Genomic DNA, 14068 nt, shown 5'->3' on the forward strand with positions numbered 1-14068 from the left:
GACTCTCCAAATAAATACCCGCAGTTCTTCTCTATCTATTTAGTTCATTTAGTTACACTAGAGAAAAACCGCGGTATCCATTTGGAACATTGTCCCTATCCTTAGGTCAACACTATCCGTGATCTTTATTGGACAAGGTTTGGACTGTTCAATGCAAGCTTGGAATTATTTTCTCGATCCAACCTTGACCCTAATGTACTGATTTAAATTATTTTAGTTTCATATCAAAAAAATAGCATGCGGCCTATATGTCTAGATCCAGACGTGGTCCTAATGTGTGTCATGGATGAAGGTGATTTAAGGACAAAAGTTGTTAGAGACAGGTAGTCGTGGATAAGCATGAAGTATGAACTTTTTTAAGAAAAACTATGCATCAAAGATGAAATTGTTTCCTTTAAGCCGCATGAAGAGTGGTAAGATTCGTAATTTATTAATTATATATGTAGTATTGTTATTTGTATATTTTTTTTCTAGATATATAATTGTTTTTATGGCCAAACTATTTATATTTCTATCCTTTCATGTCAAGCTTTTTTTTCTCTCTTGTCTCATAATATAACGATGTGGAGTATATCTTTTCAACTTGTACTATGACTTTTTTTGCAAATTTGTTTTAAGAACTAAATAAGGCCTCAGAGAAACTAAAAAAACGGCCCACAAGAAGCCCGTGCGTTTTTTTTTTCCGCCGTTGATGTATGTATAATAACCTGCCATCGTCCGCTGCGTCCCTCCCTCCTCTTCCCTCTTCCGCCTCCTCTCTCTCTCTCTCTCTCTCTCGGCTCTCGCTCTCAGACGACTGCTGGGCAGCCGCCGCCCTAGGCCAGGTGCTGAGGCTTTCCCTGGTCTCTTCGCCGTCGACGAGCACCCACCAGGTACTCCCACCCCTTCTCTTCTCTTCCCTTCCCTTATGCTGTGCGAAGCTGAGCACCGAAACCCTAACCTAAAGCTGTTTAGCTATTTGATTTGATGACAATCCTCGTAAATTCGAAGTTTTTGCAAAAATTATTGGGTGTACATGTGTAGATCCATGTCCCTTTACTGGATCCGCCCTTGCTGCTTGCAGTAGGTACTTGATTGGACGAGCCATGGACAGCCTGTGGCATCTGGGGGACGAGCTCCGTGGGCAACCGAAGGTGGTGGAGGACCGCCAGTGGTCGCTCATGACGTCCAAGCTGGCGGAGATCACCAGGTCCAAGGGCGAGAGGATGAACGACCTCGACTACGCCAGGATGAACACCGTCCCTGACGCCAAGCAGTGGGACAAGACGTCCTTCCAGCATCATGACCAGAGCAGGATGGACCACATCAATCTCGGCCTCATGAACCTGGATCTCAAGATGAACGATCTCAAGATGAACGAGGCCCCCACCGCCATGAAGCTCCCCTTCCACAACATGCCCTATAACATGAACCCAATGTACCCCAAGGGGAGCAATGCCAATGTCAATGTCAATGCGTTCAAGATGAATGTTGGGGTGAACAAGTACTCCAATAGTCCTAACGGGAAAGACGCCAATGGGAAAAACAATGGCGGCAGCAACAACAATGGAGGAAACAGCAATGGGAGCGCAAACGGCAATTCTGCAGTTGACAAGCGCTTCAAGACATTGCCAACAAGTGAGATGCTACCGAGGAATGAAGTCCTTGGTGGATACATCTTTGTCTGCAACAACGATACCATGCAGGAGGATCTCAAGAGGCAGCTTTTTGGTATGTGTTGTATGTTCTTGTATCTCTTGAGAAATCAAATCAAATGATAAAACTGTTCTTGAAAATAGTTTTGATACCAGTGTATATACTAATGGTATCTCAATATCTGCTGCTCTTCTGCAGGATTGCCAGCAAGATATCGTGATTCAGTCCGAGCAATTACTCCTGGCCTGCCTCTTTTCCTCTATAACTACACAACCCACCAGCTTCATGGGGTATTTGAGGTGTGTGATTATCTGATTTCCTGATTCCTGCAAAGCCTCTCTGAAGTTGTTGAACAGTTGTTTGTTTGCCATATATATGATATTTTGAACTAAAAAATTGTGTTCATTATTACCATTCTAAATAGACTATTTTAAGCTTGATTTGATCTTTCGTTCCCTTGTGTCCTTGTATAGTTATATGTAACTTCTTACCAATGGTTTGTTGATATTTAAAGAAACATACAGCTACTACAGCAAAATTCATTGAAGAGGCACTTTTAGATGGATTACTTGCAGTCTTTTAATGGTCGGGTTTTAGCCTGTTTTCATTCCCTTGTATTGATTTGAGCACTGTTGGTGTACTGGTAAAAAAATGTTGACATTATTTTGTAGTTGGGTGTAGGTGTGCTCTGTATATGTCTAGATCTATACTGTTTGCTGCTACCCATTTCTGTTAGATCACTGATTCATCATTTTAGTTGGTTTCAGTAAATAAAATGTCTTAAGACTTACTTTGATTCCACTCGTTTGTATTTGTATATTGAAGTTTTAAATTCCAATCACACTTAAGTATAAATCTAAGAAACTTTTATCTTTTGCTTTTTCAAACGAATTTGCTTAGGCTGCCAGCTTTGGTGGGTCTAATATCGATCCCACTGCATGGGAGGATAAGAAGTGTAAAGGTGAATCTAGATTCCCAGCTCAGGTACTGATAACATTTGTCATTATGTGCATTCCTCATTTCTTTTTTTTTCTTTTTTTTTTTTTGCTCTGACACCTTCATCTTTTTAGGTGAGGATCCGCATTAGGAAGCTTTGCAAGCCGTTGGAAGAGGATTCCTTCAGGCCAGTTTTGCACCATTATGATGGCCCAAAGTTTCGCCTTGAGCTCTCTATCGCGGAGGTATATAGCATATCCAGTCTGCTGTGCACATGAATATACAATGAAAGCTCCCTTGTATAATGAAACTTTATTAGCTTGCTATGCACGGGGATACGCTTTGTTCTGCACCAAGCACAACATTCTCTTGTTTAAAAGCATAATTGTGACTTTCTTGATGTCTCCTGTGCAATTTCATGCATGTCATTTGCATCGTTTGTCTGATATTGAACATAAAATGGATGATGTTTTCAGCTAACCCTCCTTCAAAGAAGCATGCCAATACCCTTGTGCCATTTGACATGCTGGTATTATAGTTATAGAACTTATGGGCATGGAAGTTACTTTTAGATTTGGGCCAGACTATTTTATTTTCGTTATGCATCATCTCATAATGTTGTTGTCCAGTTGTCATGTCAATCATTCTCATGAAATTTAAATTTGCAGACCTTGTCGCTGCTAGACCTATGTGAGAAGGAAGGTATCTGAGCTGTTGGGGAGGTGGTTGCCTTGTGAGCTTCTAGTAAATATCAATCATCCTTGTATGTTTTGTGGATGGTGGTTGGTTGGCAATGTTGTTTATTTTAGCGAAAGCTGCTGCTGGTTTTGTTTTCCCTACCCTGGATGAAAGCAAGGACCTGGTACTTGGAAGGCCCCCTCAAACAAGCTGTGAGCCTGTCAGTGTACTGCGTTGTGTCTGTCGTCGTCAAGAACCAAACCAATCTTGGACCGACTGAGAGTTGGAGTGTGTATGTTTTGCTGTCTATCTACATGTGTTAGTAGAGTGGGTATACCTGGGCAGAATGGGTCCTCAAAAGATGGGGGGCCTATCTGTATACTATGTGTAATGGTTAAGATGCATGCGGCCCTAAGTAAGGGCTGGTGATGTCGATGCTGGTGCTCCTGGTGTGTATTTTGTACTCTGTTGTACCTTGAACCTCCTTTGCATTTGCCTTAATGCTGCTGCTTTTTGCACTGTCACAGAGTGTTGGCTTCTGGTTCATGTTATGCTGTGAGCATTTGCGCTGTAGTACAGCCCAGAATCATTCATTGATTTCATAATCTTTCATGATTTATTCAATCAGTTTGGATGCTGTGAATGCCAAAAGCTAGTAGTATAATATGGTGGCTTGTGGAACATTGTGTCCAGCCGCAGGTTTTGGGTTGCAGGTGCACCAACCGGGCTTGTGTGAAACAACATATAAAAGGTGGTTGATTGCATCTGTTCAACTGCTCTCGCCTCTCGGTCAGTGACAGGCAAGTACTAGCTAGCAGCTGTTTGTTGGTGAACTGTCTGTCTGGTTCAGCTGGTGAGAGTAGTAGGAGTTGAGTGCTGCTGCTCTCATCAGAGGGTATGCTGTCAGCCCAGAAATACCAGTCGTGAACCGTTGGGCAATTTACGTTTCAGCTTGGAAGACGACATGCGATTTAATTGGTTTTCATCGGTTCATCTCATTGAGTGAGATGTTCGTCTCTGGATGTTAAGAAGAAAGGGTGACTGACCCACAGATGGGGAGGAGATACCCAGGGAAATGAAATCATCTAATTCGTGTTTTTTTATTATGTTTTTGTCAATAGAAACTTCAACCTCCATCTTGACCTTGGAATTGCCAATAATCTGAAAATGAATACCAAGTTTGTCAAGGGAAAAAATGGTGCTTCCTTCCATACGGTACCCAACTTGCTCTCCTCTCCCTGGGGACTTGCTGATTTACCAATGATAAATTGGCATTACAAAGTCTCTCTATTAACTCTGCTATATTATCTTTCGATCTTTGAACCTCTTTGTTGACTAGGTAAATTAACAATTTCAATTTAACTTGTGAAATGTATAAGACTGAAGGCAGCAGCAGGGAGGTATGCCAAAGAAAGCACAAGCAGATAACTACATGCCAAAGAAAGCTCCAGCATCATCCAAACCCACTCGATCTCGACTTACTCAGCTTGGGACAACCAAGAAATGCTATTTCTGAGTGGGACAAGGAGAGTAATATGGGATTCTTCTTGGTCTTCATGTCAGCTGTATGTGTAAATTAAATAGCTTAGCAATTAACAGCTAGCGAAGATATGCCGGAACTATTGTGCGCAAGCCTCCATACTGACAAGTTAGTGTTGTTTTATGTTGGCCTGCCATATCTGTTTCATTTCTGTTCTAGGGTCATTGCTATTTTGCTAGATTTCTAAGGTACTGTAACTGGTGCTACTGCTGCATAGCAATTTTGCTGCACAAAGACTGGGAAGGAGAAGATAGTGAAGAGCTGAGCAATTATGCATCCAACGGACAGATAGAGCACTCCCAGGAATTCTTTATCTGCAAAAAAAGATACACTTGATGCAGCCATAGTGTTCTGACAGTTTTCTTATTGGCAGGCTTCAGAGAGTGCTTGGATCAAGTATCAATGGGCAGTTGACAACTAAGATGTCCAGCCAGATTGTTGCCCATGCTTGAGATTTAGGCACAGTGCCTCTGGTAACTATAGAGTGATTCTGGTGACTAATCATAGAAGCTAATGTAATGTTGACATTGATTTGTTTATTTAAGGAATGTATCTCACAAGCTTAGAAGATTCAGTAATTATTAATGTCCTTCACCCCCCTGTGAGTATCACAGAATTACCAGTGCTAAGACTGCTAGCCCCTAATGTCATTTTCTTCGCAAAAAAAAAAAGCCCCTAATGTCATTTTTTCTAGAGATCTAGAGAAACTGGTACATATTCTATTTATTTTGCATTGATCATTGTAGAATCTGACTGTTGCTACTTTAAACGTTTTATTTTGGTAATGGGACAGAGGGAAAAAAATTGATAAGGTTTTGTATTACAAAAGTTATACACAGTTTGCAATTGGCAGCGCAATTTTTTAAAAACTAATTTTCACGGGCTCGGACAATTTCAGTACAAATTTATGTCCTGTAGCAACACGCTGGCCAATACCTAGTAGTGTTTAATACAGATGTGAGGTGGTTACATTGATGGGTCATAACTTTATAAGTGAATATCACAGAATTTCCTAGGTATATCAAAACAAAGAAATTAAGTTTACAACATAACATGTATTTCAGAATTTATTATAATATAACAAGGCAATTCTTCTGTATTAGCCTTCTCATATGGTCACACTGTTCATTTGTTTGATTTACTGCATAACAATGCACGATGTGCAATTGTGCATGTGTTGTGCAGGTGGCAGATGATAATGCCTAAATTTGGTTATAAAGTTATTTTGCAGACAGCAGATGCCATAACAAAAACATTCCATTCATTGATTCAATAGTATGCAAGCAGCAGCAAATGAATCAGATGAGTTGAACCTTGTCTCGAAAATGTATAAAACAAAAAAAAATACATTTAACTCTGAGTTCCCTTTGACATCTACGGTCAAGTTCTTGTTCTGTGAATAGAAGAGATAAGGTTTCTTTGTGCTAGTAGCGGAGACAGCCTGAATGAAAAAGTAATAGGAAATACATTACCAACTTTAGAATGGTAAATACATTTTTACCACCAGAACTATGAATTCGATACAAATATACCATATTTGCCTTGGTGGCAGTTCACATCAGCTGGCAGCGTGGAAAGTGAAGGGGAAAAGACATTCCTACCCCTAGCGCTTTGCTTTCCTTTTCTCTCGGCTTAGGACGCAGCACTGCAGTGTGTTTTTTTTTCATATTTTCAGCAAATACAAGATCAGATAAATGATCGCACATATATCGGATCTTGTGTTTGCTGAATATTATATGTGAATATTATTAGATAAATGATCGCACAATCAGCACTGCAGTGGTGAATATAATATGTGATTATTTATATGTGTTAATTTATTCATTATGTGTGATCATTTATCTGATCTTGTGTTTGCTGAAAATATAAAAAAACATAGTGCAGTGCTGATTGTGTGTGTCCTGAGCTGAGAGAAAGGAAGAGCAGGGTGCCAGGGGCAGGGAGGTCTTTTCCCCTTCAGTCTCCATGTTGGCCAGCTGATGTGGACTGTCATAAGGCAAATATAGTATATTTGTATCGAATTCGTGGTTCTGATGGTAAAAATGTATTTACCATTCTAAAGTTGGTATTTGGAGAGGTGCTAAACTTAATAATGGTAAAAAGTTATATATCCCAAAAGTAATAGAGAACATTAAAACTATAATAAGGAATCAGTGATGAAGTAGAGTGTGTTCCCCACAAGGGCAGCAAAAAATGCACTCGGGGAGCAGGGTCTGCTTCTCCGCCCCAGGAGCCCATCCTCCGATGAGCAGACGTCATCCGATGGGAAGCACCTCCATAGTGCTCTGCTTGGCCACCCAGCTCCGTCCAGCTCGGGAGGCGGCCACAGCCCACAGCCCCACAGCGCGGCGGAGGAATCGGAGGGGCTTTGCAAGCAGGCCAAGGCCCAGTACCAACCGTCCAAGTTTTGTAGACAGCACACAACCATTTTGCATGTTTAATGAAAGGAAACAGTAACCCAAAATTTATGGTATCACCGGAAGGAAAAAAAAAATGCAGGCTAGCTAAATTCCCAATAAAGAAACCACAGTACCTCAAAATGTGCCAGGGGTCCATTTTCTGATTCGATTTTGATTCATCAATAGCTTCCTTTCCTTAGCCTCATCAAAAACATCACTCAACGGTTCCACTGGGGCAGGAAGGACCTCTTCCATCATTTCCAACAGAAATCCGTTCACGGGACTTGCTGTTAGAGCTTGCTTGCTGAGGAGAGATATTATTTATAGACCAAAATGTTCACCGGCTAATATACACTAGCCTTCTGTTGTAAAAGTCAAGATGAGCATATATGCATCACAGCGTCGTACAAGAGCAAGCAGTGCACAAACATAGCCTTTATTATTTGTTATTCAGACAACTCTAGCCATTCAGGACTAATAAGGTATCTGAGACAAGAATGCGTGTTGGTATACTCGTTACACAACAAGAAGCCGTGTCTACATCTCCATTCATCAAGGCTCAGCAGATAGACAAACAACAAAGTTATCTATCAGAGGACGTCGACTGGATCTCGATATTGTCAATTAGCCTGACCTTCCCGAACCATGCCGCGACACAAATTACACAAGGACGGTCCATCCTCTCCACAGGCACCAAGCTTTCTTGCTCCACAATCTGCATTGACACCAAATAAAGGTCGATTTTTATTTGAATCAATAAATGTGCAATCACTTGATTATAACATGTTGCCAGAGATGGTTCTATATATGCTTTAACAAAATAACCTAACCAAAATAAGTAGTCATCATATCACGTAATTAAGCACTGGGCTCTCACAACCAAAAAAAAAAGAGGTTTAGTTGTACTGAATTCTACTATCAGAGGCAATAAATTTGCAACATGTCATGCAGATTTCAGCTGTTTCCCTCCCCAGGAGGAATCCAGCAGCACTATATAGTACTAAAAGAAAACAGTAAAAAGAAAAACCATGATGAGTGAGATAATAGAAAACTCAACCACTAATAGAAGATCTATGAACAGTAGTATTGTTCAGGAGCAGCACGGAGGCATAGTAGAACATTACCTCAACATAGTCAACCTGACCACCAGCTTCAGTAAGTGTCTGCACTATTTGGTCTTTTATTTGCTGGCTATGATTGCTTCCATTGAGGGCAGCGGTTCTAGCATCCATCAGTGATCTACTAATTGATAACGCCTAACAAAGGAATGACCACAGTTAACAGCTAGGTTTATTTTGAGAAGGAACAAAGATGTTTACAAAAGTTACCTCCAAAGGTAATCCATATGCAGCAAAACTTTATTAACAAACAAATCAAATTATCAAGTTGTAACAATGAAAAACAAAGCTACCATTATCTTCTGATCTATAGCATGGAAGCAACACCAAAGTGAAAGGGTAATTTATTGCATGTGAAAATCAGCATAATGAGTAACAGTTTGAAAATTATGGTTTCCTCTTTACATAAAGGTGACTATCACATTATAGCCTAAAATCATCATATTTGCATTTGCATATTAATTCCCATTCTACTCTTATTATCTAGTTCTATGAACTACCCTAAGATTGTTGTGATGATAAACTGACAATACCTTTTGGGTCTGCACAAGGACAGCGAAGCAGAACCAAACGGTAATTGCAATTTACTAGTCGTCTTAACAGAGTACAGTTTACAACCATGGCTAGTGCAGGAAAGTTGCTGCATGACTACAACCTGATTAAATTAAACACTGAAGAAACTGGACAATAAGTTTTTTTTCCTACAAAATACTTAAACCTCGCTTCTCTATTTTTTGGTGATAAAAAAGGTTCATTGCAAAAACAAAATGCAACTTGCAGTAAAAGACAGACCTTCTCCCTATCCTCGTCTGACAGATTTACATTGCGAGAGCTCATGGCAAGACCATCAGCTTCACGCACTATTTCCGAACCAACTATCTGTATGGCAAAATCGAGATCACGAACCTGAAAACAGCAAGAGCTTGTATCAGTAACATGTATTTCCGTTGTTATCAATGGGAATGGGGAGATCAAAAAAAGAAAGCTGTATCAGTAACAGGTATCAAATTAATAAACTTGATCTGAGATAAATAGCTAAGACACATTACATGGGGCTAGAGTTGAAGTGAACATGAAACAGAAAAGAAGCAAAGTTGGCTTCTAAAGAGTCACCTCCAGTGCCAATTTTTTGTTTTCTTTTAGGGGGGGCTGGTGCCAGGTTTTAAGCTTGGTGAAAGCAGCAATAAACCGGAGGGGTCTGGTCTGAAGCAAAAAAGTCATCAGTCGATGGCCTAAGGTCTATTTAGTTTCAATGCATTTGCCATGGCTGTCTTTTTCTGCAGATCCTAAACGGAAGGAAATTATATCTGTGTGTCGATGTCAAAGTTGTTACCATCCGACAGATGACGCGCCACTGTTGATAATCTTTTTTCCCGAACACAGCGACGTCCGGCTCGACGACATTGAACAGCTTGGCGACCACGGTGGCCACGCCGCGGAAGAAGACGGGCCTGCTGCTCCCGCACAGCCCCTTCTCCAGCTGCTCCACCCGAATCCACGTCTCGTGCGCATGCCCTCCGGCGTCCTCCAGGCACGACACCGCACCACCGGACGCGCCAGCGGCGGAGGGGCCACGGACGTAGAGGTCCGGGGGACAGAAGACTGCGGCGACGACCCCGGTGGCGGCCAGCTTGCGGAGGTCGCCGGCGAAGTCGGAGGGGTAAGTGGCGAGGTCCTCGGTGGGAGCGAACTGGCTGGGGTTGACGTAGATGGAGACGACGACGGCGACGGGTCCGGTGGAGGCCGCCACCGCCGCGGAGATGAGCGAGAGGTGGCCCTCGTGGAGGAAGCCCATGGTGGGGACTAACGCGACGGTCTTTCCCTCCGCGCGACGGTGGCGTGACCACGCGCGCATCTCCGCCTTGTCGCGGATCACCTCCGGCTCATGTACCGCCGCCGCCATGGGTCAAAACGGAATCACACGCACAAACTCGGAACAAGTAAGAAACCGAGAAGAAGAGGGAGGAAAGACGGAGTAGAAGGGGGAGGAGAGGAAAGACGAATTTGTAGACTCACAATAAGGAAGACTATGGTAGTGGGATGCGGGAGATAAGGAAGACGGCGGTGACTCATGAGAAAATGGAAGCCGCCCGCCCAGTGGGAGGGAAAGCAACCAATTTTCCTGTATTAGTCTTTCAAAAACAATACATACCGTCAGTAGCATAGCATACTATATGTATTTGAATTTGACAGCCCCATCGATGCTAAAACTCCGTGTGCTCGCTATCAATATGCACCATAATCGATTTTTTTTTTTTTGCCTTCTTCATTAAATGAAAGAATGGAGTATGTACAGACAAAGAAATACAAGGCAGCTGGCCCAAAAGAAGAAAAAAAACATCTTATACTTTATAGCTCTATCTCTTCATAAACTTATGGGTTCCTGCCTACTCGGCTTGGCTTTGTGCACTAAGCCAAGTTCTTCTTTGAACTCTCTTTTGCAGTCAATGATGTTAGTTTGACCATGATCAAAGATGACTCTGTTTTTTGTGGTCCAAATCACCCAACAAGCAGTAATGAGGATTTCACTCAACAAAGGATTCCCAAAGCGACTTCGTGCTTCTATCACCATATCAAGAGGAGGGAGATTCAGATTCCAATTTATGGGTATGGTATGGAGCTCCAACATTATTTACTGAAAGAACATTCAAAAAAGAGATGAAAACTGGTTTCTTCACAGCCTGTGTTGCATAGGACACAACTGTAATCATCCAGATCCATCTCAACAAGTTTCTTGTATTCATCAATCTATCCCTAAGGAAGTAAGGAGTAGCCAGAAGAAAATTTTGTGCTTTCCCAAGTTGTTTGAAGTCCACAGCCAAGACAAGAGTGGGTATGCTTCTGTATTTCCAATGAGAATATTGTATGCTTTCTTGCTGCTATATTCAGATGGCCCCCAAGAATAGTTCCAGATGTCATTAGTATCCTCATCCCACACTCTTTTTAACAAGACTGTCTGTATCTCCTCCAATTGTCTAGCAGCCTGCACAGATAGGGGGAGGCTGAAAATTCTGTGAGTTTCCTGTTCAAGAAAATCACCTTGAACAAACAGTTTCCTTTCAAGGTCAGGGATCTTCATTAATCATTATGTCCTAGCAGGAGTACCATAGTTTTTTCAAACTACGGGTGCTGACAAGGCACACTGCTCGCTGCTCTCTACTAAGAAGATGCTCAACATTATCACAATTCCGCAAGGGGAAACAATAATTGAAGAACTGAATTTCTTGCTGGGCCCTTTGATATCCAAAAGGAAATTCTGCTGGTTACTTTCCACATATGACAAATAAGTACAGAAGGCACACTATGCTTGGTAAATGCTTGCAGCAGTTTCAGCTCACCCACAAACTTTCAGCCTCGGAGACCTTCAGACCTCAAAAGTATTTAGCCCCCCAAACAACCATGTTTACCCTTTTGTGACAAAGTAACATCTATTTTGCACTTTTCCAGCAAGCCCAGGCAACCGAGGTCACCAGGCGGTGGATCCGCCAATGCATCAGACAAGAGAGACGGTTCCCAAATGCATGATGAACCCTTCATCTGAGGAACAATTGTGTCATTCAGCATCTCATATATTTCAGGACATTGTGGATGCTCTTGATCCCCTGAGTAGAACACATGATTCCTCATGTTAACCTCAATCTGACTAAAACCAGGCGTCCTCTTCGCCTTGCTGCCCCTCATGACCTTCCACACATTTGCTGTTTCATCCCGCATTCCATGCGATGCAAATACATTGGCCAGGAGCCTGTAGCCTCCGGAACCAGAGGGGTCAAATCTGATAAGATCTTCACCCACTTCTCTTGCTACCTCGACCTCATTATGCATCACACAGGCTCCCAGAAGCGTCGCGAGAATGGCCTCATCGCGCATACCCTGCTGCATACCATTGACAAGTTCCTTGGCTTCCCTTACATACCCTGATCGACCTAGAAGGTCTACAAGGCAAGAGTAGTGCTCAATGGTTGGTTCTACTCCATAAACATGGTAAATGGATTCGAACATCTTGCGACCTTTCTCAACCAACCCAGCATGCCTACAAGCAGACAGCACAGCAGTGAAGGTAGTTGAACTGGGTTTATACCCATGTCTCAGCATCTGAGCAAAGCCCTGCAAGGCATGGTAACCACAGCCATGGTTCGCAAAAGCTTGGACTATCGACGTCCATGTTATGGCATCCTTTTCTTCCAACTTTTCAAAGGCAGACCAGGCAGACATCAGATCTCCACTTCTCGAATACATTGTGAGCAGAGCATTTCCTAAGGAAGTTTCTGACAGGAGTCCAAATGTAATAACCAACCCGTGAATTTGCTTAACTTCAGCTGTGCTCTCAGATATGACCAGGATACTAATCAATGTTCTGATGTTAGGAGATACTGCTGACCGGCGCATAAGAAGAAACATGTTTAGGGCTTCATGCCTACGCTCGTTCTTCGAATATGCCTCGATGATGGTACTCCAGCTCACCAGGTCTTTTGCAAGCATTGAATCGAATAATCTCTGCGCCTCATTCAGCTGGCCATTGTTGGCATAAGCGGTGATCATTGCATTCCATGCTGCAGCATCCTTCACTGGCATCCGATCAAAGAACTCTCTTGCCCTGTAGGCAAGACCATTCCTTGCCAAGCCAGTGACCATTGTAGTCCAAGAAACCACATTCCTGAGTCTGTGTGGCATCCTCTCAAACAACTGAACTGCTTCAGCCACTTCCCCAATGCTGAGAAAACCAGAAATCATGGCGTTCCAGGAATACGAGTTCCTCTCAGGCATCATATCAAACAATTCCCACGCGTCCTGAATCTGGCCACTGTCAACATATGCCTTAACCATAGCCGTCCAAGCGACCACATTCCTCTGAGGCATCCGATCAAACGTCTCCCTTGCCTCCATGAGCATCCCATTGCTCGTGTACCCCTGCACCACCGTCGTCCACGAATAGTCATTCCGATCTGGCATGACGTCAAACAGCTCCCGCGCCTCGCGAACGCGGCCAGCGCGGAAGTACCCGGAGACCATGGCGGTCCAAGTGACGACGTTCTTCACCGGCATCCCGTCGAACAGCTCGCGCGCGCGGTCGACGCGGCCGGCCTTGGCGTACCCGCCGAGCATGACAGTGTCCAGATACAGCCCCCGAGCAGCCGCGGGCGCCGCGCGGAAGAGCGCCTCCGCCTGCGGCAGGTCCCGCTCCCTGATTCGGCGGGCTACCATGGCGGCGTAGGCGGCGGCCCGGCCCGGCGTCTCGTCGCCATCGAGCACGGCACGAGTGGCCGCGGCGCCGTGCTGCGGCTTCGGGTCTTGGCCGATCGTCGAGCAGACGTCGTCGTGGGTGGCGCGCTGCCGCGGTGGGGTAGCGGGCTCCGCGACGGTGCCGTGGAAGCGGAGAGTAGCGGTGCCGGTGGCGTCGCGCCTCCGCCGCGCGAGGCCGAGCGGGTGGGTGTCGTCGTTGCTGGGGTGACGGATGTCTCCACTGGCGCGTCGCCGCGGAGTCGGACGGGACCTGGGGACGGTGCTTTGGCGGCGGAGTTGCGAGCACTGGACGAGGAGAGGGAGGACGCGCCGGCGCCGGCGGAGCATTGGGGGAGTGGGGAGGAGAATGACGCCACCGGGCGCGGTGGCGCGGAATTCTGCGGCCGGGACCCTCGTGTTATTCAAATATATAGCCTGGATCAAATTTGGGACGATTTTGAACCGTCCGATTGATTATGTGAGGCCCCAACAGTTCATACACCCCAAATTGCATGCATTGGATTCGGCGGTGATCTGAT

At 44.1% G+C, this 14068-nt stretch overlaps 3 protein-coding genes across 4 annotated transcripts; 1 reads left to right on the plus strand and 2 right to left on the minus strand.

Moving 5' to 3' along the window:
• Positions 713 to 3773, plus strand: LOC110431661 (B2 protein-like). 2 transcript variants are annotated; one of them, XM_021450919.1, is made up of 6 exons: positions 713 to 872; positions 1064 to 1710; positions 1834 to 1934; positions 2536 to 2619; positions 2706 to 2816; positions 3240 to 3773. In XM_021450919.1, exons 2-6 carry the CDS (start codon positions 1086 to 1088, stop codon positions 3279 to 3281), a joined length of 963 nt encoding a protein of 320 aa, XP_021306594.1. In that variant the 5' UTR covers positions 713 to 872; positions 1064 to 1085; the 3' UTR covers positions 3282 to 3773. The 2 variants fall into 2 exon arrangements, with proteins under 2 accessions (XP_021306594.1, XP_021306595.1); XM_021450920.1 differs by having other exon boundaries at positions 720 to 872; positions 1067 to 1710.
• On the minus strand, positions 7494 to 10335 carry LOC8060864 (pantoate--beta-alanine ligase). The gene is made up of 4 exons (XM_002466041.2): positions 9640 to 10335; positions 9099 to 9212; positions 8313 to 8444; positions 7494 to 7903 (listed from the first exon to the last, which is right to left on the minus strand). The coding sequence occupies exons 1-4, from the start codon at positions 10207 to 10209 to the stop codon at positions 7772 to 7774; spliced, it is 948 nt and encodes a 315-aa protein (XP_002466086.1). The 5' UTR covers positions 10210 to 10335; the 3' UTR covers positions 7494 to 7771.
• Positions 11514 to 13998, minus strand: LOC8061401 (pentatricopeptide repeat-containing protein At2g35030, mitochondrial). The gene has a single exon (XM_021450381.1). The coding sequence runs from the start codon at positions 13875 to 13877 to the stop codon at positions 11688 to 11690; it is 2190 nt and encodes a 729-aa protein (XP_021306056.1). The 5' UTR covers positions 13878 to 13998; the 3' UTR covers positions 11514 to 11687.

Source organism: Sorghum bicolor, chromosome 1 (assembly GCF_000003195.3).
Source record: "Sorghum bicolor cultivar BTx623 chromosome 1, Sorghum_bicolor_NCBIv3, whole genome shotgun sequence".
NCBI classification, from domain to species: domain Eukaryota; kingdom Viridiplantae; phylum Streptophyta; class Magnoliopsida; order Poales; family Poaceae; genus Sorghum; species Sorghum bicolor.